The sequence below is a fragment of the Lactuca sativa genome, chromosome 3 (genome assembly GCF_002870075.4).
Source record: "Lactuca sativa cultivar Salinas chromosome 3, Lsat_Salinas_v11, whole genome shotgun sequence".
Taxonomy (NCBI): Eukaryota; Viridiplantae; Streptophyta; class Magnoliopsida; order Asterales; family Asteraceae; genus Lactuca; species Lactuca sativa.
In genome coordinates this window covers 39,299,648-39,325,055 of record NC_056625.2, presented here as the reverse complement: position 1 = coordinate 39,325,055, position 25,408 = coordinate 39,299,648, and the positions used below count along the sequence as shown (strand labels likewise).

The following is a 25,408-nucleotide window of genomic DNA, read 5'->3' as shown; positions in this document are numbered from 1 at the left end:
TTGTATTAAACCCAAAAGTGTGTTTTAACGCCTTGTATTGTAAGCATGTAAAGTTGTATCGGTCTAACCGTGTCCAAGAAATAGAAAAACCAGACTTGGACGTGGACCCAATAAGTCTCACCCGGTCTGATTCACCATCCATAATATCGGTCTGGTCTAAAAATCGGTCTAGTCCAAAAGTCGGATGCTGACCCCTACCCTTCACCTAATATCTTCTTTACTTTTTTTTCCCTTGATAAATCACTGATGTAAAAGAATAATAATAATAATAATAATAATAATAATAATAATAATAATAATAATAACAATAATCTACTTTAATCAATGAAAGTTTTTTTTGCCACATGTCACACTTTCATTCAATTTGCCAAATGTCATTTTGTGGCTATTTTGAATTAATTTCTTTTCTACATGTCATTTTATGAGGTTTTCTATTTTAATAAATTTCATAGAATAATTTAATGCAATAATTACAATAAATGTATTAATAAATAAATATAAATTTCATTAATAGACTTACATTCTTATTTCAAAATTCCTAAATTAAAACTTATTAGTTTATTTTGTTTATTTATTTAAATTTAAAAGATAAAAAAAATCAATTTAAATAATTCATTATTTTTCTTATTTTCTTATAAATATAAATTTTTTAAACATTTAAACTTTTATATTTAATTTTTTCAAATTAACCCAGTACATGGGTCATGGGTCTTATACCTTGTAATAATAATAATAATAATAACAACAATGATTAAATTTTTGTAAGATTTTTCCAAAAAAATCATTTAAGGTTTGTTAACTTTTCCGGAAAAAGTTATAAGTGGTTGGGTACCATCTCCGCTAATTTAAATCGAAACAAGGGGAGATAATTGTATCTTGGTTTTGACTATACGTTTTGCTTTCTGGTCAAATTTCCATTTTCCCGTCTTCTCTCTCAATCCAAACCCTTATCAAAACCCTAGAAGTCACGGAAAAAGCTCCAAGCTGCAACAATGGAGTCTGCTCTCTCAACTAGATTACAATCATCGTTCCATCACCGAAAAAATCCATTTTTTAATCCATCCAGTTTAAACCTTATCAACTCAAACCCCTCTTTTCCCCTATCAAAACAATTTAGACAATCCGCAGTTAAAATCAAGGCCTCCGCCGCCGCTTCCGATGCCACTAAACCCACAAATAACCCCTTCATACAAAGCCTCAAGCTCGCCGCTCGCGCCATCGTATTCTCCGCCACTGCCGCTGTCGTTATCTCTAAATTTCAACAATACCCCGCCATGGCCGAACCCAGTACCCAGAGTGTCGTAACAACAGAACCCGCAACACCTGAAGAAAGTCAAGAAAACCTTTTACCGGAGTTTCTGGAGTCGAACTCCGAAGCGATTTCCGCCATGAAAACTTTACTCGAACAGAAATTAGAAGCAGGGGAGGATGAAGAGAGCTTAAAAATCTTGAAAAAGCTCGTTTCTGCCCAACCCGAAAACATCGACTGGAAATTCCTGATGGCGAGATTGTTGAATGAAATGGGCGAGGTGGAACCTGCTCGAGCTGCATTGGAAGAAATTTTGACCCAAAATCCACTTTCTTTCGAAGCATTATTTGAGAACGCATTATTGATGGACAGTTGTGGAGAGGGTGATGCAGTGATCAAGAGATTAGAAAAAGCTTTGGAGATTGCAGAGGAGGAAAATAAGGAGAAAGAAGCAAGAGATGTACGCTTGATCATAGCTCAAGTTCAGTTTTTGCAGAAAAACATTGAGGAAGCATTGAGGAGCTATGATGAGCTTCTTAGTGAAGACCCAAATGATTTTCGACCATACTTTTGTAAAGGAATGATATATAGTTTGATGGACAAGAACGATGAAGCTAAAGTTCAGTTTGCCAAGTATCGTGAGCTTTCACCCAAGAAATTTGAGGTGGAAGGATACATTCGATCACCATTGTCAAGAATGAAGCTTTTTGGGACTGATGACCAGAATTGATTCATGGGTATTTTCCAAGAGTTTGAAACAGAGAGACGATATGCTTTGATCCTAACCAATTTAGCAGGCGGTATGTTATTGATTTACTGCAAAATAAACATGATAATACGGTTTTTGATGGTTTCAGTATGAACTTTATGGTGCCCTTTTATGGTTGATGTATAAGTTGTTTCAATTTGATTTTTTATGGTTGATGTATAAGTTGTTTCAATTTGATTGTTTCAAGTATCTGTTCGAATAAGAAACAACTAATGTTTACAATATTTTTGAATTCCAAAAGTGAATCTTTAGTTTTGGGACATTTGGGCATCTTCTGTCTATATATATTACATATATCTAGCTAAGCTTCCTCTCGTGTTCACTTTCACTGCTTCTTGAGATGAAAGCTTTCAGTTAGTTAAAAATTAGATGGAAAATTCTGGCCCTTATTTTTTTTAATCTTGAAAATGTTATGGTGGGATCTTGGATATGTTCATTCACTTGATAAAGAGCATGATTTAGGTACCCATCGTTTGTTGGAAGAAATTGAACTCCTAAGTAATTAATTAATATTTATGAGGAAGAGTTCATTGGTTACAAGTGATGGATCTATTGATCTGTCGTTCTTCTAACAAAAGAAAAGCAAGGTCATTGTAAATCACAAAAAAAAGAATTGTCATGTGATTTTTTTGTAATTACTCGCTATATCAATGAAAAATAATGCAAATATTAAAACACAAGCACACCACAAGTATAGAACGCGTAGAAAAATAAAAGAACACGATTTCACTAGATTTATGAAATCTAACTATTTCCAAGGGCAAACGAGAGAGGATTTTATTGATATTGTTGAATTACACCTTTCTATTTGGCTTAGGTTACAATAATTCATAGGAAAACTATTTATAGAAAGAAATTTACCTAAAAACTGCAAATAAGGTCAAACTTGAGAGAGGCCGACAAATCTAGCTCATGACACATTTTGAAGACTAATCTGATATAAAATCTCAACACATGAGTCATGGTCACTTGTTGCACATAAGGCCTTATGGTGAGATATATTGTAGAACACAACATAACTAGTCCGATAAGGCAGACAAAGGTAAATAAACCAAGCTCCTCCTATACACGAAGAACACAAAACTTGGGTTTATAATGGTATATGACCAATCGTGGATTCTAACCTTTTTGTTCAGGACCTGATTTTTTTTTATTTAAGCTAAAAAATTATCATTGACAATGCATACTTGGATGAAATATGCTACCAAGGGATTTGAAGCGCAAACCAATAGTGGAACGTAAGAAAGTGCAAAGACTAAAGATGAATGTATATTGTTGTGGCAACGTCTCAATAAGTTCTCCACCATTTAGAATTTGGCATTCAATCCTAATGAATCTTCGGAATTTCGAAAAGAAATAGCTAGATATATAGTTTTTTTAAGGGATATATACATTAAAGTCCCAATATTTTCATCGATTTGACAAGAAAGTCCTAAACTTTATTTTTTTGACAGTAAAGTCCAAATTACCGGCAGTTTTTGACATTTTTACCCTTTTTCCCCGGTTAGCCGGTAATTAGGACTTTTTTGTCAACAAAATAAAGTTTAGGACTTTCTTGTCAAATCGTCAATTAGGACTTTACTGTCAAAAAAATAAACTTTAGAACTTTTTTGTCAAATCGTTCAAAATATTGGGACTTTAGTGAATATATAATTTTTTTTGTTAGAAATTTAATGGTATGATACTCTTTAAGCATAAGAGTTATTGAAACATTCTCTAATCAGCTAGATCTTATTGAAATCCTTTACGTTTGCTTCTTGTTAAATCGTTTTTTAATCTTAACAAACCGACATTGAAAAAAATTGAGATAATCAAGAAAGAAAGAAAGAACCAGGGTTGTGTTGGCTTTTTGCAGTCTCAAAAATGGAGAAATAAGAAACCGAAAAAAACGAAATTGCCCTTCTTTCCCTTCTCCACATTCACACCCTTTTGACGAGGCATGTATTGTTTGTGTTTGTATAAAGCTAGGGCAATTTCGTTTTTTTAGGTTTCTAATTTCTCTATTTTTGAAACTGCAAAAAGCCAACACAACCCTGGTTCTTTCTTTCTTTCTTGATTATCTCAAATTTTTTCAATGTCGGTTCGTTGAGATTAAAAAAACGATTTAACAAGAAGCAAACGTAAAGGATTTCAATAGGATCTAGTTGATTAGAGAAGGTTTCAATAACTCTTATGCTTAAAAAGTATCATACCATTAAATTTCTAACAAAAAAAATTATATATTCACTAAAGTCCCAATATTTTGAACGATTTGACAAAAAAGTCCTAAAATTTATTTTTTTGACAGTAAAGTCCTAATTGACGATTTGACAAAAAAGTCCTAAACTTTATTTTGTTGACAAAAAAGTCCTAATTACCGGCTAACCGGGGAAAAAGGGTAAAAGTGTCAAAAACTGCCAGTAATTTGGACTTTACTGTCAAAAAAATAAAGTTTAGGACTTTCTTGTCAAATCGATAAAAATATTGAGACTTTACTGTATATATCCCTTTTTTTAACCGATAAACCTAATATATTTCTAAGCTACTCTTAATTCCACATACGTCTCAAACGAGATTTGAACGTCGACCTTGAATATGGATGCAACACTTGATACCATTAGACTATAAACATTTTGGTAGCAAGAGATATAACCATTTAGATAATTTTTACCAAGAGTAACATTTTGCTTAAAAATATTTTATATTTAATATATAACTAGATATTTATTTAGTAACAACATTTAAGAAATATATGATCACTAATAGTTGATGAAGTTATATTTGCAAAAGACTCTAAAAAACATGTTAGAAGAGGAACTGTTACATCTACGAAATTAAATTGAATTTACTAGTAATCATAATGCACTCGCTAGTACTATGATTACAAACCACAAAGGCTTTGAGCCGGTAGCGATGGACGATATGGCGATAATGGGGTAGGAGTAATAGTACCTAGTCCATTGAGTTCTTTGTTGCCGATGGTGATCGAGGCAAAGAAACAAGAGTCGTGGGGATTGGAAAATTTGGGGGGTGGGGGTTCATCGGTAACGACCAGTAGGAGGAAAATATATCAGGTTAGCCCTTTTTATTAATTTGGTCTTTGTACGAGTTTTTGCTATTTGGTCTCTTTAGTTATAGTTTTCATTGATTTGATTTGAGGATAAAATTAAAAATATAATTACCAACTAGTTAGATTTAACGGTGAAGGGATCTATATGAAAGAAATGAAACCACGGATACACAATCTATCAAACTTTTTTTTAGGTTGAACTAAATTGCAAATTTGGCCAAACCAAATCGACCATTTTGTAATTTAATTAATTATAAAAAAATATCATAGTGATTTTAAATAAATCCAACCATGTTTGTAATATATATTAAAATGTGTTTGACGTTGTAATTGAAAATTTATCTTTTAGTTTATAAAGTTAACTTTAGCTAATTAAAATATTAGCTTAAGCAAACATTTTAATTATCAAATTGATAATTTAAAAAGTCAAACACATCTTTAGTATATTTAGGGGGTGTTTGGCTTAGCTTTTTACAGTCAAAATTTTTTTTTAGAGAAGAAAAAAAAAAGCAAAATATTTGGCAAAATTAGTTTTGAAAACTACTTTTGAAGTTTGTAAGACAAGAAAAAAGAACTTTTTGAAAAGTCAAAATCCTACTTTTTATAACTTAAAAAAAAAAAAAAATTTATAACTTTTATAAAAAGGATTTTTGGCTTTGAAATAGATAAGCAAACACCCTTTTAGAAGAGATGATGTCCATGGCAGTGGTGCATAACCAACCAGCTACTTTTTGTTAGTGAGTGTTAAATTACTAAAGAAAAATCCAACAAGGATGATAATGTAAAGGTATATATAAACACGCACTCCTTTCTTTTTCTTCTTCTTCTTCCTCCTTCCATTTCATTTCCATGCCTTATCCCCTCCAACAGCAATGGCTATTTCCACCTCTTCTTCAGGCTTCCGGATTAGCCTGCATCAACAAAACCCCCAAAAAACTCAACTTCAATCCTTCAAAAACCTCACCAATTCTTCTCTTTCTCTTTCCTCTCTCTTCATCTTCCTCAAGAATCTTGATCCTCAATTCCTCCAGCAGCAATTTTCCACCACCCATCTTAGAAGATAACTCCGCTGATTCCCCCCTGCTTGAACTGGACCTGAAACTCCAGGATTCTCAAAATTCTTCTGTACCCGATTTGGACGATCTTAACCTCTTGATCCGCAATCTGTTAAAGGATTCAAAAACTGAAGAACGGGGTTTTGAATGTTATCAGAAAGCTAAGAGAAATCCCGATTTTGTACCCCAAAGGTCAACTTTGCATCATCTCATCAGGTACTCAATGCGTTTGAACAACTGGAATTTGGTGTGGTCAATTTCTGAAGATTTTAGGAAATTTAATGTCTACCCAGATGCTTCAAACTGTTCCAGATTAGTCAGTAGTTGCATTAGAAATAGAAGATTTAAACTTGCAAATAATTTGCTTCAAATTCTGCAATCCGAGAAAGAAGTTGCCGGCGTAAGCTTTAATTCCGCCATGAAAGCCTACAACAAGCTTCATATGTACAGTAGCGCTGTTAACGTCTTCGAAATAATGAAATCTTCGAGTATCAAATTAGATGCAGAAAGTTACAGCCATGCAATGGAAGCTTATCTTAAAATGGGAAAGAACGAGACCGTCTTGTCATTGTTTAAAGAATTCGAATCCAGTGAAATCGAACAGACATCTTTTTGCACTCAAATTTACAGAGTGTTATGCGAATCTTTAGGCCGATTAGGAAAACCCTTCGAAGCTCTAGATTTCTTCAGAGAAATGACGAAAAAGGGTTTCCCAGAGGACCCATCTTTTTACTCCTCGTTAATCTCTTCATTTGTAAGCATTCAAGAAGTGAAAACAGCAGAAGAGCTTCTACAGGAAGCCGAGGCCAAAAAGATGTTAAGAGACCCTTCGGTGTTCTTAAAACTTGTGTTGATGTACATTGAACTACCCGATTCAATGGAAAAAACTCTCGACATCGTTTCATCTATGAAAAAAATGAACCTTAGAGTTTCCGATTGTATCTTTTGTGCCATTGTGAATGGGTTCTCCAAGAAAAAAGGACCAAATTCTGCCATTAAAGTGTATCAAGATTTAGTCTCGGAGGGGCACGAACCAGGGCAAGTGACCTACGCTTCAATCTTGAACATATACTGTCGCATAGGTTTCTATGAAAAAGCCGAAGGGGTATTTTCGGAAATGGACAAAAAGGGGTTCGATAAATGTGTGGTGGCATACTCTAGCATGATTGCAATGTACGGGAAAACCAACAGGATCCGAGACGCGATGAGACTTGTTGCTAAAATGAAAGAAAAAGGTGTCGAGCCAAACGTGTGGATTTACAATTCTCTCCTTGATATGCATGGGAAAGTGTTGAATTTAAGGCAAGTAGAGAAGATATGGAAAGAGATGAAAAGAAGGAAAGTTATGCCGGATAAAGTGAGTTATACGAGTGTTATAAGTGCGTATAGTAAGGCGAAGGAGTTTGAGAGATGTATCAAGTATTACAATGAGTATAGGCTTAATGGTGGTGGGATTGATAGGGCAATGGGTGGGATTATGGTGGGGGTGTATTCGAAGATGAGCAGAGTGGATGAAGTTGTGAAGCTTTTGCAGGATATGAAAATGGAAGGTACAAAGTTAGATGCAAGGCTTTATCGATCTTCATTGCATGCTTTACGGGATGCGGGTGTGCAAATTCAGGGGAAATGGTTGGAAGAAAGCTTTGGTCCATGAGGATGAAACTACATGTAGCAAAGTGTTCGTCCTCCTACATTATATAGATATGAACATATATGATAGTGGACAAATTAATAATTTTTTTTATTATAACTTTAATTTAAATGTTATTAGTTTGAATGTAATTAAAACAATTTTCGTCCAAACCCTCAAATATAATTTGAGTAACAAAATTTGTAGCTGCCTCAACAAATACAAAAATGCATATATAACTATAGGGAAAAGTTCAATAGAGAACCATAATCATTGGTTCTTCAAAGAATCATTTTTTTTTTCAATTTCTAGAGCTTATTTTTTATCGAAAAAAAAATCTAAAAATATTTAAATTCATATATTAAGATTGTGAATGTGAAAAATATTTTTCGGATTCACGTTGTGAATTTTCAAAGATTCACATTGTGAATTTGACGTTAAAAAAAAATCGAATTTTATATAATTGGAAAAGGATAAAAAGTTATAAATTTCTGTATTTTTAGTTTTTTTTGATAAAAACAAGTTCTAAAAGTTGAAAAAAGATTGGTTCCTTGGTTAATTATGGTTATTCTATTGAACCTCACCCTATAACTATATATATTCACTGACGACCGAAAATTTACTTATTAAATTCATTTTTTCACATCTACCAGAAACTTATTGAAATTAGTAGCCATCTGTTTATAAAATTAAAAGGAAGTAAAATCAATAGACACACATATAAAGAAATTGTAAAAGAATGCAAGTATAAAGAAAAAGGTTGTAAAAAAACTGAAGAAAATTATAATTTTTTTTTAAATTTTAACAAATAAAAAAAATCTGAACTAAATCCATAAAAATAATTAAACGTTAGGTTAAAAGGAAAAAAGTTGGACTATTATTATAGTTTTTGACCAAATTCGTAAAAGAAGTTAAAGGTTAGGAAAATATCGTAAATATAGGAAAGTTGGCCGTGTTTGGGTTCGACCGTTGGATGCCATAAGATATGATCTTGTCCCAAACGGGTGATCCATATTATTCACAATGCTATTGCTATGTGTATGTTATGCGGCAAAAGCCTAAATCATAAAAACAATTTAATATAAAGGAAACTTGATTGCGTTAGCATGGTTCAATTTGGTTCGCTTTTATAACCAAAAAGTTCGGTTTTTTCACTTTTTGTTTTGGAAAAACTACTCCGTTGTTTTTTGGTTTTATATTTCGGTTTTTTAATTAATATTTTATTAGACTTGGTCATTCTATTTCTATATACTATTAATCCTTAAAAACACGATGAACATGAAAGTTTCGCGTTTCTCATTTCCGCCATATTTTTTCTTTCCTTTCCTACTTTGGCCACAGACGAATTTGTTTTAAAAGGTTATATTTTTTTATTCAGACCGCCTTCAAAATTAGGTCAGCTTTATCTTCTCCACCACCTACCCTGCTCTCCTTTCTTTTTGGCTCTGCTACTTCACCTCCGCTTACACCAACGGTAGATAATTGCTTTCATGGGTTCCGATTTTGATTGTTATTTACAAAGATGAAGGCGATGATGAAATTTGTTTGTGAAAACAATTTGCACCGGCAAACGTGCATCTATGAACCAAAAATGTCGATAAATCAACCACCACCCACCAATCGTCCGTCGTATACGACGGTGCCGTCAATCATCGCCGACTCAACTCCACTCCTACTAAAGTTTGAACGTCTATTTAAGATTTACACCACGAAGCTGAGTTGCTTAATCTCAGGTGACCTTCTAAATTCAAGAAATCCCAATCCCAATCCCAATCAATTATTGTGTTTTTGTGGCAATCAACAATTTAATTCACCATTGATTACGCTTTTCTGTTGTTAGAAATTTAATGTAGAAGAGAGAGAAGGAAGAAAACAGAAGGAAAGTTATCCCCAAAAGAAACCAAATAATTTCGAAGGTCAGAGAGTAAAAGAGAGTGATCGATCTGCTTGAATAAATCGCATCCTCTTTTCGTTTTTCCTTTGAATTATCTTCTTCTTCACTCAACCGGAAATTCGAATTAATAATGGAAATTTTGTTTGTTTGCCTTCGTCTTTTTCCTGTTAGGGTTTCGTATTTCTCTATGAACTTCATCCTTGAATTGAAAATTTCGTCGATCTGTTTATGAATTAACCCTGCATGAGCTGATCTTGATATCATATTTTACAACCTCTTCTTCAAGCAGGAAATGGAGCTCTCTTTGATAGGGCTCCAGAACGCAACACAGGAAAAACTTCCCTCGTAAACGTTGTTGTTGTAAGTAAACACTAAACCACTTCCATATTCGTTATAATCGTATCTCAATTCGAATTCTTTGTTAATCTTTTCTTGATTTTATGAATGTTCATAGACTGGTGGATATAGCGAAGACATGATCCCTACGGTGTGTTTTCTTTTCTTCCAAAATTAATTAATCTCACTAACAATAACACATAGTAAGTTAATTCCTTCAACAACATCATGAATCTAATTAAAAAAATGTCAAATTTCAAGTGGGATTTAATATAAGAAAAGTAACAAAAGGAGGGTATTTTGGTCCAAAATAGAAGGTTATAATATATTTTTGGAATTTTTTTCCTTCTACACCTACGACTCGGATTTCCATTTTTCAATTACCAATTATAATTTTCAATTAAAAACAGCGATGAATGTAGGAAGGAAATTTGACTATGTGATTATACTAATTATATGGTAACACAGGCCATTTGTTGAACATTATGCCCTTGGTCATTTAAAGTTTTTTTTTTTTGCACTGTTTTGGCTTTCACTTTGTTTTTTTGGTTTGTATTTTTGTCATAGTAAAAAAACGTAGCTCATAATCTTTTTTTTGGCTATCACAACATTTTTTTTTTACCAAAAACGACAATGCACTTTAGTTTTTTTTTAAAAAAATAAAAGTCGTGTGCTTTTTAGTATTAATCAGGTTTGTTATAGATTGTCTTATCCGTGAATCTAACAAATTAGTTTGAATGGTTATAGGAAACGAATGAGAAGAAATTGAAGCTTTGAAAAGACATCAAATGATACTTTTGTGTAAGCAACACAATATATTTATATATTTTTTAATCGGGTTAATGTCATTTTTTTTCATTTGTTTTGGTCTGATGTTTGTCGCATAAGGAATTAATTATCCATGCAAAGTGTCTTTTGCTTCAACTTCCATTGAGATAAATATGCCTAGAGATGGTATGTCGATATCTTATGTAGAGTGTTGTGGATTATTTTATCTCAACTTATTCATAATTTTATTTTTCTATGAAATGATATGGATACTTTTGTACATGCGAGTATATGGAACATGATAAATAAAATATTTTCTCATCTTTATACTTCTAATCTTTCTTCGTGTATCGATCTATTGTATTGTACAAAATAAAATGACAGAATTGTCCCTAATATGAATTAATGTTACTTTTTTTATTTAAATTACATTTACTCTTTTATTTTGATTGTTAATGTTGTTTTTCTGTTTTGTTTTTTTTAGAGTAAATAAGCCAAACTGTCTGCAGGATACACATAGAACACTTTTTTCCTTTCCTTTATTATTAATTAATATAATATTGATAATTGATAAATATATAATAGAAATTATTTTTCAACTCACATGTTTTGCTAATCCAAAGTCTGCTACCTTCACTACCCCGGATGCATCAACGAGCAAATTTGCTCCTTTAATATCCCTATAAATATAATAGAGATATATCATCTACTTATAGCTGTAATTATCAATATGTATGCGAAGAGAAATAAATCATAAATCAATATCAATAATAATAATCACCTGTGAACTGTTTTCTTGCTGTGTAAGTAAGCCAATCCTGAGAGAATATGACGTGTGAAATTTCTAACTACAGATTCTGTTATTTTGTGGCGGAATGTGTGCAGAATTTTATCACGGTGATGGATTCTTTTAAGTTGAATATGGTGGCTGTTGATCAAGTTTTTCCTTTGCTTTCTGATTTGTCGGGGTCGTTGAACAAATTGTCGATTTTCCCCCCGGATTTTGAAGGGAAGGTCAAGATGAAGGAGTGGATTGGGAGGTTGGCGAAAATGGGGGCGGCTGATGAGTTGACTGAACAGCAGTCCAGGCAACTGCATTTTCATTTGGAGTCTTCCTATAATTCTTTTATGGATGCATTGCCTACTGATGGGACATGATTTTCACTCTTGTAATTTTCTAAAATCCTTGGTTTTTTATTATTCTATAATCTATTTGGTGGTTTGAAAAATGAAATTGCAGGAATTACCAGTGTACTTCACTCTTTTTACCAATGTACGTTCTTTTTTACCCATGAGTAAAAAATAAAGTACATTGCTATTATGGGTATAAAATATAAGTACATTGCCTATATTGATAAAAAGAGTAGTCAATTGATATTCCTTGCAATTTGCCCTTTTAATTTGAAGTCATTAAGACAGAATGACAAAAGTCGGCGACTTCTTCACCCGATTTCCTGCAGTAGTCCTTCATGGACGTAGTAGTAAAGAGGTATGTCGTATATGAATTTTTTTAGTTTTTTTTCATTTCAAAAAAAATTATAAATTTCTTAATGAATCCTAATTAACTTTGCTTTTTTTCACTTCGAATTAGATATACAACCTGAAAGAAGAAAAAATAAAATGACTCGTCACCAACGGGTTCGCATGATTCACATCTAGTTAAATTTTAAAAGCTCATATTTATTTAATATACTCCAATACAAATATGCAATATGTCTCATCCAATTAAACAAAATGGAAATTATTGTGAAATAAAAAAAGATGATGCCTATTTTTGTATGTGCATTTTCATTTACAAATAATTATTGTAAGATTGTTGGATTAATTATTTTCCTTCATTTTTATAGTACCAAAAAATCTTCACTTTTGAATCTTAGAATCAATGCGAGATGTATATGATTTGAATATTTTTAGACTTTTAACTCTCTAATATCTCCTATTACATATGCGTTTCACCTACACCATAGAATATTAGTTTTTATTATTTTATGAATTATTTTATTAAAGGTGTGATACTTATATATAAATCGACATCATTTTTTGTATTTTGGTTCGGTTCGGTTTTTTTCGGTTTCTAGATGTAGAAAAACCAAACTGAACCTATAAAATCATTTTTTATAAAAACAAAAATCAAACCATCGGTTTTTTAAATGGATTGGTTTTTTCGGTTTTGGTTTTTGGTTTTTGGTTTGATTTCGGTTTTTTTTGCACACCCCTAATTGTCAATACTCGATAAGTTAAAAATTATGAATTTATGCATTCTAAATTTCTATTTTTAAACATTCAAACGTATATACAATTTCATGCATTAAATAAAATTCAGAAACAAAATTTGATTTTCTACTTTTATTTTTCATTGTCATCAAAACAATTTAAACTCCGTTTTTACCATTTTCTTCGTTTCTTCATAAAAATATGTGATTCACTAGAATATAATAGGAAAAATTAAATATCTTCATACTTTTTGATCCTAAACATCTTCCTACCCAATGAAATAGTGACATGAACATATGTAACATTTAATGTTTATTTAATGATATTTTAATATACTAATATAACACATGTCATCGTTTAATTAGATAGGATGATTTATAAGAATAAAAGCAGAAGGATCTTTAATTTCTCATATAATATTAATAGATACTAGTATTAGATTGAAATCTATTTCGTTCACATTAATCAAGTACGTACTATATATATATATATATATATATATATATATATATATATATATATATATATATATATATATATATAAAAGTGTTATATTAAAGTCTAGACACACACCGACACACATTTAAAATAAATTTTAGTTAGTTAACAGACACTAATATAGTAATTAATTAATATATAAGCATGTTGGGGTTATTCTTTAATTTAGTCATTTTATTGTCGATGAACATTGACAGATGATTTATTGGAAGCCAAGATTCAGTAAGAAAATAGAGGAAGTTAGTAAATGTTTACTACGTGAAGCCTATCATTCTATATGCATGCATGGTTTGGAGTAGTTACATAATGCAGAGTTAGCCGTTTTCCATGAAGAAATTCTCATTTGCCTCTAAGGCTTAATTACATGATATATCCCAACCTTGTTCAATTGGGATGGAGCGATCTGTACATTGTAATCTAGCCTACCTCTCTTTACTGGCAATGCTCATAATTTCAGGTCTCTCTCTCTCTCTCTCACACATAGTTATTGAATGGTTGTTTTATTTAATATTTTTGTGGTAAACCATCACTTGTTTTTTTTTCAAAAGGATTCAAAAACAGCAAAGTTCCAATACTATGTTGGTTAATTATGTGTATTTACTAAATATGGCAGAGATGAGTTCAAGTATGGGAGTGGAGACAAAATCATGCAGATATTCGAGCAAAACCTACAAAGGGTTATGTTTCTACAGCAGAAATTGTGATATCATATGCAAGGCTGAGGGTGCTCCGGGTGGTGGTCACTGCCAAATCTTAACCTTGCGTTGCTTTTGTAATGTTTGCGATCCAGACTAGCTCTCAAATATTTGAGGCTTCCATCATCATATATGATTTTTATTGTAAACATTCTTGTTATTTTGGATGTATTTACTTAGGTTATAAAGACAAAGTAACGAATGACAAGTGTTTGAGTCTAGAGGTATATATGTTATGGTAATCGGTTATTACTCATTATTTTTGATTAATTAACTTTAGAAATAATATTTATGATTGTAAGCCAGGTTCACACCCATATTTGCAAGGCGTTCAACTTGCCGACTAACTAAGCACTGGTTGTAAAATGTTGCAAGACTAGTTGTGATGCCAATTGCCAAATAATCATTTGGACATATATCATTAAATTAAATATCAATTAATTTATTTAAGTAATGAAATATAAAATATTTTTTTAATTTTATTTTTATCTAAGAAATAATAATTTATTTCTTATATTAACTTATTATTCTATAAAAAATATATATATATAAACGATTATAAAATCCATGTTAGGTAGCTGGATGCTATTAACCCAGCTTTAACTATACTTTATACAGAATTTGGAAAAAGCTGTTGAAGATATTTTGAGTCGATAAGATAGAATCCGATATTCAAGATAAAATCCCCATCACGAGAGGCGGTAATGGACGTTTCGGAAGTCTCCAGAGACCAAATCTCCCCCAACTTATAAAAGCCCTCTACTTTCTTGATTTCCTCAAATCATTCAAGTTTTCCGATTTCTCTCCATCTATTCTTACACGGAAGATAGCAGCCGTCGAACGGAAGCAGGAATTGTTTCGCGAATTTCTTTCTGCTGCGGTAGTGATTGAAAGTTCGTTATCCTGAGTTTCAATTAGTATATTATTTTCAAATTCGGATTTGCTCTGTTTTCTGTTGACAATTCAGGAACTGTTTCGGTTGTTTTAACTTGTGGTTGTTGTCTGTGAAATATGAACTTCTGATTGTTTTACGCTTTAGTATTCTGATTTCTGATAGGTTTTTTTTGCGTGTCTCGGTGGATTTTGTTCGCGATTGAATTGAATTAGTATTGGTGAGTGGTGACTGACTTAGGTTCTGTTTTTGTAAAGCATATAGAACGTGGTCATTAATCTGGTAATTCCCTGCTTATTATCCTGTGTTTCTTCAATCGGTTTATTTGTCCTCCATCTGACTTTAGTTGATTTGAAGTTGTGTGCTTTTGGTCACTGCATTTAGCCAGGATTTCCGACTGTTTTTTATTTGGTAAAACTACGTTGCTCGTCTTCCATTTTTAGTCCAAAAAGTGGATAGCTTTTCTAGACGGAGGGTACTAGTTTACTATCTACAGGAACAACATCTACTGGTTTTCTTGCTAATGCATACAGAACGCAAAGGAAACCCTTAACGTGATGGCCTTAATTTATGCAATGATTACATCTGATCCATTTCTGGCTTCTGGCTTCGCCTTTCTACATAGAATCTAATTCGCATGAATCTCCTTCCCAGTTTGTAATAAATACGATGACTTATCTTTCTTCTTTTGTGCATGCCATTTAGCTGTGTGTTAGCAAGCTTAGTTTCTAAGAATTATTTTTCCTGTTTACTTAATTGTGTCATCCAAAAGGGTCTTAGGTTTTACATGACCTGTTTTTGTGCTACACACTGAATGATGTGTGAGGTGGGGTCTAAATAGCATTCAAGTAGCTTGGTGATGTGGTGTGCGGAGATAGCTAACTTAATGATAGAAGATTAGATCCTGTTATGATTAGATTATGGAAATTGGTGTGATAGAAGTAGGTTGCAACAAAACTGGAGTAGGAAGACATAAATCTGTGTGTCATTTCAACAAACATGGAGACAGTTTCTCCCTCTTCTAACATAGTGAGAACCACCTGCAGCTGAAATCTGATATGCTAAGTGTCATTAGGCAGTGATAGTTAGGTTCTTACTTCTCAGACTCTCTAATTTGTTAATTAACAAAAACAATCTATGTCGACTCCAAAGCTCCCTCTATTTACTAACTCAAGCATTCCCTCCCAAATCCTCTTTCCCTGTGTCAAGTTCATGTGTTGCAGTCCATCCAGTCAGACTTGAAAGCCAATGGTTCTTCATGTTTGGTAAGCCTTAAAGTATGGGTGGGATTACTTTTAAGTTGTGATGGTTTTTTCCTGAAGAAGATTTGGTGCAGAACTGCTGTTGAGGTAGGCTTGTCCTTGATGGGCAGGACCATTAACTCGATATGTGCATCACTAGTCCTTTCTCCCTGTCTTTTTTGTTTTCTTTTTTCTTTTTGAGGACGTACTTGATTTTGTGATCTATTGCTTTTACCTTAGGTTATGCCACCTTTTAGTGGTATCTTAATTAAATGGATGTGGGCTTCAAGAATCAAGAAACCATGCTGTGGCCTCAGTTCCTGGAAGCTTGGACTTTCTCACTGCTGAAATGTAGTTATATTGTTATATAACCTATTTGTTGCAGCTTGGATTATGTTGTTGCTGATTTCAACTGATGTGCTGCAGTGTGAGAGAAAGCCTCATCATCATTGGGATTTTACCCGATGATGGACAACTAGATCTGCCTTGTGCAAAATTAGGGATTTTTTTTGCTTAATGTGTCTCTGAATGCAGGTGCTTGCTTTCAACCCTTGTAGTTGTTATTAGAGTCTCCATGGAGGTGCAAGCTACTCTTCCCACAATCCAAGACACCAATGCAAAAGAACCAAACTCATGCAATCATCCTGTTCTTAATTATGGGTATTGCTTCTAGAACCTTTTTTGTTGTTATTTGTGGTTGAATATCTTTGTAACATGTGTCCATGATCTGCTTCTTATGATGTCTTTACATTTACAGATGCTCTCACTACCGTAGACGTTGCAGGATAAGAGCCCCTTGTTGTAATGAGATATTTGATTGTCGCCATTGTCATAATGAGGCAAAGGTTGGTGAAAATTGAAATACAAAATACACAACTGGTAGCTTCATAAAAATCTGTAATAATATTTTATTGTTGTGCAGAATGACATTAATGTTGATCAAAAAGAGAGACACACAATCCCTCGCCATCAGATCCAACAGGTAGCTTCAAAAGCACATCATGTTGCTTTTTTTTTTTTTCTGTTAAATTCATCAAGTATGTAATATCTATGATGTTGTGTGATTGTATGTATCCCTTTCAGGTTATATGCACCCTTTGTGGCACTGAACAAGAGGTGATTGTTGTTATTGATTTATTGTCTCTTATTAATTTCCTTATTTGTTTTTTGCATTTTCCTTAAATGTGTTGATGGGTTTTTTTTTTTCAGGTGCGACAAATGTGTGTCAACTGTGGTGTATGCATGGGAAATTACTTTTGTAAGGCATGCAAGCTTTTTGATGATGACGTAAGCACTTCTAACTTCCTATTTTCATGAGGCATCTTTCATGCTTTTAGATTTAGGATTATCTAAATGCTTGCTCACTGTTTTGCAGGTATCCAAGCAACAATATCATTGTGATGGTTGTGGTATTTGCAGGTATTAATTAATATTATTTTCAAGAAACTTTGAATTAACTATATTAAGATAAGAGAAATAAAATTATGAGAACAAAATGTAATGAGTCTCTCCTAACTTGTATATGGATTTCTGTTTGACATCAGAATCGGTGGGCGAGAGAACTTTTTTCACTGTGACAAATGCCGTAAGTTCTCTTCTCTCTCTATTTCTAATTTCTAAATCATACAAAATAAAATAGTGATTTATCTGGAACTTTTAACAACTTATTTATTTGACTTTGTGTGATTCAGGATGCTGCTACTCAAATTTTCTGAGAGACAGTCACCCGTGTGTTGAAGGAGCAATGCACCATGATTGCCCTGTATGCTTTGAGGTACCTTTTACACTTGGATAAATCATAAATATTTGTGGGGTTTTTCTAAATATTGGTTATTTTCACTTTGCAGTTTCTGTTTGATTCGATAGATGATGTGACAGTCATGCCATGTGGACATACCATTCATAAGAACTGTTTAAAGGAAATGCAGCAACACTATCAGTGAGTCAATCTAAAACACACCAATTCACACTTTCAAATCATTTTGTCAAAAAACTCAAGTCAATAAATATATAATTATACTTATTTTTTTTATTGTTATTGGAACAGATATGCTTGCCCTTTATGTTTTAAGTCGGTCTGTGATATGTCAAAAGTTTGGGAAAAACTTGACATGGAAGTTGCAGCTACACCAATGCCTGAATTCTATCAAAACAAACTGGTATGCCATTGCAATCTCATCTTTTTGTCTTTTTTTAGTTTTGGTTTTTTTTTTCTACTTCTAAGAATTCATTTTGTTTTTTAATTTCTTGTTGAAGATATGGATATTATGCAATGACTGTGGGACCAATTCCAAAGTGGCATTTCATGTTGTGGCTGTTAAGTGCCCCAATTGCAAATCCTACAACACCCGCCAAACTGGAGGCTGAGCTTCTCTATTCTGTTGGGATTTTGTTGTGTTATGATGTTAGTTGTCCATTGTTGAGGGTTTATATGGTGATATATATAGTTGGACGATGTAACTTTTTCTTCCTCATTTCATAAATCATTATTTACGGGTAAGTCCCATTCATTTCCCAAATATCAAATCACATCCATGATCAAGAATTGGAGAATTCTACCAAATAAGAGTGGATCATATAATACCTAAAAAGCGGTAGAATTTGATCCTTAAAATGCGTGGTATGAATTCCTTGATCATACAATGCGACTTCCAATATGGAGTGTACCCCTACATCATTGATTGTAAAATTCACCTCAATGGTTTCCTCCCCGTTCTCTAGATCATTCAAAACAACAAGAGATCAAAATCAAGTTTCTTACCCCTTTGATTAAATAAAATAAAGCAGTTAATTAACTTCCATCATCTTACACTTTGGTCCTTGCACTTGTACCAAACGCATAATATCAAATATACAATCTTATATACCCATGTTGTAGCCCCACCTTCACATTATCAAATATACAATGCATACTCTTAATACTTTTTTTTTTTTTTACTGAAATCATATTAGTGGTAATATAATAAGCATCCAACCACAAGATGTGTAACATTATTTTACACGTGTTATATCCATTTATGGTGATTTTGTCATCGTCATCTAAATATTGACAAATAAATGAGGATAACGACCCCTCATTTCATTTTTATCTGCTAAAGCTTGGTCACAAATAAGGTGCCTATTTTACGAGAACCAAGTTTATGTTCTTCTATAACTGGTTTATATTTACCTTATAACTGCGAATTAGGCTCCTCAACTAACCTACCTGTAATTCTCCAAGTGGAATACGATTAGTCGGTAGTCACCCAACAAAGGGATTTCAACATATGGTAAGTGTGTTATGAATGCCTTCTCCACATCACGACAACTTAAGCTTGTAAGTTTGATTATTACAGTATTATTATTATTATTTTCTATCTTATTCAGCATTGTAAAAGGTTCCATAAAATGGGGATATACCTTTATGTGATTTGGATATACGTTTATGTGATTCCTAAATCAAACCAGCCCTTCCCACGAAGAGACCTTTAGCAAGAATCAATCACGTACTTCAGATGTCACAGGTTTTCGTTTTTAATTTGCATAGCTTTTTGATGGATTTGGACTGCCATTAATTTTTCTCGAATAACCTTTACCTTTTTCATTGTATGTCGTGTCATTTATTTCTCATTCTACATCCTATCTCCCCCTTTTAGCCAACAAGCCGATGTTTGAAACTTATGACCATATAATTCCTCATATGGAGCCATTTTAACTCTAGGGTTGTAACTTTTATAAGCAAACTCCACCAAATTAAGATCCCATCATATATCCTCAATTATGGTTTTAAAATTAGGTACAATTTGGTGATTCCTAGAAATGGAATACATGTTGTTAGGCTATCCACGAGAACATCCCATTATACTATTAGAAATTCGGGATAATAAAGGCACTTGGATATTCTGAGAATTGTGATTCCACTTTCAAATCAAAGTATTTGGATGGTACTCCTTAATCTTTGATTGGATAAGACTCAGAAGAGAAAAGAACAGAGAATGAAAATGTATGAATTTCGTGAGTACCAAAAAACTACCAAAAATTGGTTAAAAACCTTCTTTGTCCGAAAACTATCATAAACAATTTTATCAACAGTCAAAACTGTCATAAATCCGGGTTTTCTATGAGAATTCATGCAAATCCAAAAACGGGTTAAATATTCAAAATTTGGATTTTCTGATGCATTTTTAATACAATAATATAACCCAAATAAAAAATTTAAGGGGCTTTGCCCCTTGGACCCTGCTCCCAGGGGCGTTGCGTCGCTGCCCCCAAACCCCCGTTCGTTCAGGGGCTTCGCCCCTAAATGACAGTCTACTTTTAGTCTTGAATAAACTTAAATAAGTGTGTACTCCACACCTTCCTTACTTGTTTAATATTTATCAAGATTGATTTTTGGTCAACAAGTCAACCCATTACACTTAAATACAATTAGTGAAACAAATCACCGACAAACCTCCCTCATTTAAGTGTAACCTTAATTAACTTAAAACAAAAAGACATAACAACAAACTGATGCATAAATGAAATATCGTGATGGTTGAATTTCACATTAGTATATTACTTATTCCAAATATTCGAATATCAGGGTGTCACTAAGGATTAAACCCTTTCTGTTCTAAGTGAATACATGAAGATAATATACACATCAGTTTACATTCACAAAGTTCTAACTTGACACTATATTTTACTAGCTTGTGTCCCATCCTTCAATAAGCCTATCAAAGCCAAGTCCCAACTTCTTGAAGGAGCTAAACTTCATGCTTATATAGGTAGTTCTTTTGTTCTTGCACCTGTAAATGTGATTTTTCAAAGAACTATTAAGAAGTTAAGTTTCAACCTCCTTAACTTGCAGTACTTAACACATACCTAGGGATGATAACAATAATGTGTTCCAATCTTCAAATATCAAGCTTTCCACCCTGAATTGATCATAACAAGGAGGTAAAGAGTGTTGAGTGATATTAATTGCCAACTCTTCGTCAAAGTTGACATTCAACTTGAGAAAACGATCCACGTACTTTTGCATTATTTGTAAGTGGCTCATGATGGACTCTCTATCTTTCATCTTGGTTGCTATTAATGAGGTAACGATCTTGTACCTTTTATGAAGCACACTTTGATGGTACTTTTCCATCAAGTCTTGGCACATCTCGTAAGGCCAATAGTCCTCGTAGAACCGCTGCAACTCAGGAGTCATAGTGGCTACCATTATACACGACACCTTTGTTGCATTTGTCTCTTTGAGCTTTTCATCGAGGACGTACTCTTTTTCCTCGTATCGGAGGGCCATGCAGATGTTGTGAATTTAATCATTGAAGTTGGACCCATCGAAGGTGACCCTCCCACAAATGTTCAAAAGAGAGAATGAGCTTGAGGGGTTCGAGCTTGAAGCGTTGTTTAAACCAGACAACTGAAAAGGAAAAGGAACAAAATTTAGATTAGATAAGCAATCCTTAATATAACACCTAAATGAAATATTAAGGCTAGGACCCAACACTACAATTCACAATTCGGAAGAGTGATGCCGTAATCCAATTACAAATTGTATGAACGTAGGTAAATGACGATTTACCAATTTGCACCATGAAAAACGAAATGAACATTTAGGTTTTAAATGAAATGAAATTCCTAGATTCTTTGGAGATTCGTTGAACTTTTCAATGACATGTTTAATCTCGATTATGCCCTTCACGTTTGTGACTGGGATACCGAGGATCACAAACAAGGTGTGAATAACCATGCAAATTAGCTTGGTGCTCTCGAGTCATTTACTACCTAAATAATGTGTCGGTTAACCACACACACTTCATTGATCTATGATAATTCTCGAGCTACCCTTCGCCACCCTTGTTAGTCCAAGTTAGTGTGTCGGTTAACCACACACACTCCACTAATGACTTTGACAAAGTGCAAAGTGCAATTTCGTGGAATAGCATCATTTTCACATTTTTCTTAAAGTAACTAAGATTGAGAATTTATGAAAACATTTAGTTACTTTATAATAATCATTATACTTATTAATGAGGAATTAATGTCATATCCTACCCGTTCGGCTAACGAACCTCCACTAGTCAAGAGTGCGGTGGGTAAGAGTGAATACCCAATGATGGTCATTTTATAGGCTGCTTCCTTAAACACCCCTTATAGACCAGTTTCGTGAATGAGGCCTACTAACGGTAAAACTGACTCATCTTATATATATATATATATATATATATATATATATATATATATATATATATATATATATATATATATATATATATATATATATAAGTATTAAGCTTTTAATATTATAATAGTATAAGGGTTGTATTTTAAACATTTAAAACACTAGGGTTTTAGAATTTAATATTTTTTTAATCAAATTTTAAATTCCAAAACTTGAGGGCAAGTTTTGAATTTTTTCAAAACTTCTAGATCAAATTTAAAATAATTAAAATAATCATATAATTTTATCTTTATCTAAATTAACCTAATCCAGTTTTATTTGGCAAGATAAATACAAATCAAAATTTATAAATAATTAATTTATCACATAATCTTGTAATTATCTTAAAATCTGACCATTATCTTTAAATTAGATGAGGATAATCATTACCATATCAGAAAAATCGAATTTTATCAGTTAAAACAACTTATGGTAATTATCTTTACTTAATTTAGGCTTAAAATCCTAAAATTGTGTCGTCAGACAAGTCAACTCGTCGATTCCCATAATGGACTCGTCGAGTTTATCTGGCAGATTCCAGATTTCGACTTCTTTCAGCTTTGAACAATTAACCATGACATCAAATATAACAGAAAACACCCTAAGATCTGATACCACTGATGGGTTTTGAGCATTACATCATTCCTATGGTGTACATACAATCCTAATGCTTTGGATCTAGGTTTTTCTCAAGTTATACATGCAATTCTAATCATCCAAAGCATGAACCCTAACTAACATACAATTTTCGAAATTTATAACATAAAACAAAGTTAGAAGAATACATTTTCCTTGTAGCTCGTAGATCTTGACCTTTAAGAGCTTAGTGTCTCAATTGTTCCACCTCTAATGAGTCACAAACACCAAGTAGCAATTGGAAGAATATGAGAGAGGTTAGGAGGCTCTAAAAGTTGTCTAGGGTTTCCTTTAAGGATCAAGTGGCCAATTTCAGGGATCCAGGGGGTTCCTTATATAGTCGAGCTGCCAGGGTTTCAAGTAAAACCCTAATCTGATTGCTTAAGCCTTAAGCAGTCCAGTAGATCCTTCCAGAAGGCCCCCTTGGAAAAATTCTATGTGGGCTACACATAGAATTTCGTCCACCCTTCCTAGGGATCCACAAGCCCAACTTGCAACTATTATATAATTGCAATATCAGTCCCTGTAATTTAATCTGTCTCTTTTGATCACCAAATTAATTTCTGATCAATATTATTTAAATAATATGATTTCTCAATTAATATATTATTCTTATAATATATTAATAAATCACAAGTAACCTCTTTCTCTATAATTCATCCTATCAAATTGCTATTGTGAAAACAACCCAAAAGGACCATGTTACTATCGGGTCAAGTACATATCAATTATAGTTATGGGCTTAGACACCTAATCCAACAAGCTCTGCCCAAAATTTACAAAAATTCCACTATGGGTCGTTTTGCAACACTTCTCATACACAAGGGCTAAAATGCAAATAATATTCATACTTCGGGTTAAACTGGAAATACCTCATCATCAGGATGTTACACCAATCTTTATAGACAGTCCACTAAACATCATGAAAGTCTTAAATAACTATTTTCTTCCAAGAGTATGACCAACTGTGCAAAAATGAAACACATAAATAAACGAACACATAAATGTTAGCAATACTAGATTTTTATTAAGTCACCACAAAATAAACACCAAATTGGTTATAATTCATATTGTTATATGTTTCAAAATATAATCAAACTAACAACTAAAATATTACACCATATCACTAGCATATCTCATGCCTATCGACCTAGAATGACCATCATGCTTGGGTCTCGATAATGGCTTCATGAAAGGATTAGTTGGATTGTTTTCTGGTGACTTTATTCACGACGATGTCATCATCCTCAACACGCTTCCTCGCATGGTGGTATTTCCTTATTATATGTTTCAAATTCCCATGATCCTTATAGGTTAAAGCCAACATGACTGGACCCTCGTTATTATAGAAGATTTCAATGTGATCCTTGATGCTTGGAACGACACCAGGATCATATTGGAAAATATAGGGTTTGTAATGGAGATCTGAATACGACTTGGCTCGTGAGAACACTTTTCGAATTGATATTTTTACCCTATTCCTAGATTGCAAGAAAATCAACCTAGGATAATCCAAGAGGACACTTAAGATTTTAGGCACAGATGTCGTAAGCCAAATTACTAGAAAGATTTTGTGTTTTTTCGATGAAAACGAGAGCTTAAGAATTTCGTATCTGTCTTTTCAAAGGGAATAGTTGTTTATATAATAAACGAGATTAAGGTTCTCTTAGGGTGGGCCGTCATAGGTTCCTTTGGAAGCAAGCCAGGGAAATCCGGATTTTATTGAGGATTTAGGGTTTCCAAAACTAACGAATTTCGTTGGTTTTACCATAATCAGCGGGAACCCAGCTAAGGGCTCTGCCCTTTGGACCCCGCTAGGGGCGCTGCCCCTCGACCCCGCCAAAGGGGCGCCACCCCTGTAGAAACCACGGACCCCCGACTTATCATTGAATCGGCTTCTAATTCGATCTTATACATGTGTGCACTCCGCACAAACCCGTACACATATTAGAGTACAAACTATGAAACCCAAAACCCTTAGCTCACATGTTAGTTCCAGTTACATAAAATGACACGGTGACACTAAAATCCCCAACATATCACTTATGGAATTCTTCAAGCATGTAGCCTTTTTTGCAACTTCACTAGTTGTTATATACTTGGACTTGCACGTAGAGTCTGTAACTATCTTCTACTTGGAGCTTTTCCAATTAATTGCTCATCCATTGATCAAGAACACCCATCCTGAATGTGAACACAAGTCATCTCAGCCAGTCTAGAAACTTGCATCAGTATAACCAGTTACTCACAACTTTTCTGCCGTATTAGACGTTTTGATCTATCCCTATAGAT

The 25,408-nt window shown here is 33.2% G+C and overlaps 4 protein-coding genes across 9 annotated transcripts; all 4 read left to right on the top strand.

Annotated features, from left to right (window-relative positions):
* The first annotated feature begins 852 nt into the window (after nt 1-852).
* LOC111896729 (protein SLOW GREEN 1, chloroplastic) lies at nt 853-2,242 on the top strand. Its single transcript, XM_023892711.3, has one exon. The coding sequence runs from the start codon at nt 993-995 to the stop codon at nt 1,977-1,979; it is 987 nt and encodes a 328-aa protein (XP_023748479.1). The 5' UTR covers nt 853-992; the 3' UTR covers nt 1,980-2,242.
* Nucleotides 2,243-5,783: 3,541 nt separating this feature from the next.
* On the top strand, nt 5,784-7,925 carry LOC111896721 (pentatricopeptide repeat-containing protein At5g13770, chloroplastic). Its single transcript, XM_023892703.3, has one exon. The coding sequence runs from the start codon at nt 5,917-5,919 to the stop codon at nt 7,774-7,776; it is 1,860 nt and encodes a 619-aa protein (XP_023748471.1). The 5' UTR covers nt 5,784-5,916; the 3' UTR covers nt 7,777-7,925.
* A 3,653-nt stretch (nt 7,926-11,578) lies between these two features.
* LOC128132738 (vacuolar protein sorting-associated protein 28 homolog 2-like) lies at nt 11,579-11,908 on the top strand. Its single transcript, XM_052769664.1, has one exon. It carries the CDS (start codon nt 11,579-11,581, stop codon nt 11,906-11,908), a length of 330 nt encoding a protein of 109 aa, XP_052625624.1.
* Nucleotides 11,909-14,814: 2,906 nt separating this feature from the next.
* LOC111896731 (probable E3 ubiquitin-protein ligase RZFP34) lies at nt 14,815-18,790 on the top strand. 6 transcript variants are annotated; one of them, XM_042900059.2, is made up of 12 exons: nt 14,815-15,037; nt 16,825-16,950; nt 17,048-17,135; nt 17,213-17,272; nt 17,374-17,406; nt 17,500-17,577; nt 17,666-17,709; nt 17,835-17,875; nt 17,982-18,064; nt 18,138-18,229; nt 18,338-18,449; nt 18,547-18,790. In XM_042900059.2, the coding sequence occupies exons 2-12, from the start codon at nt 16,865-16,867 to the stop codon at nt 18,655-18,657; spliced, it is 828 nt and encodes a 275-aa protein (XP_042755993.1). In that variant the 5' UTR covers nt 14,815-15,037; nt 16,825-16,864; the 3' UTR covers nt 18,658-18,790. The 6 variants fall into 6 exon arrangements, with proteins under 6 accessions (XP_042755993.1, XP_023748483.1, XP_023748482.1 ...); XM_023892715.3 differs by having other exon boundaries at nt 14,815-15,050; XM_023892714.2 differs by having other exon boundaries at nt 14,816-15,037; nt 16,531-16,950.
* Nucleotides 18,791-25,408: the final 6,618 nt, after the last annotated feature.

Bases quoted from the DNA above. Each gene is read 5' to 3' on its own strand.
- LOC111896721 (XM_023892703.3), top strand. From the start codon at position 5,917: ATGCCTTATCCCCTCCAACAGCAATGGCTATTTCCACCTCTTCTTCAG.
- LOC111896731 (XM_042900059.2), top strand. From the start codon at position 16,865: ATGGAGGTGCAAGCTACTCTTCCCACAATCCAAGACACCAATGCAAAA. The intron at 17,407-17,499 runs GTGATTGTTGTT...TTTTTTTTTCAG, and splicing joins TTTGTGGCACTGAACAAGAG to GTGCGACAAATGTGTGTCAA. The intron at 18,065-18,137 runs GTACCTTTTACA...TTCACTTTGCAG, and splicing joins ATTGCCCTGTATGCTTTGAG to TTTCTGTTTGATTCGATAGA.
- LOC111896729 (XM_023892711.3), top strand. From the start codon at position 993: ATGGAGTCTGCTCTCTCAACTAGATTACAATCATCGTTCCATCACCGA.
- LOC128132738 (XM_052769664.1), top strand. From the start codon at position 11,579: ATGACGTGTGAAATTTCTAACTACAGATTCTGTTATTTTGTGGCGGAA.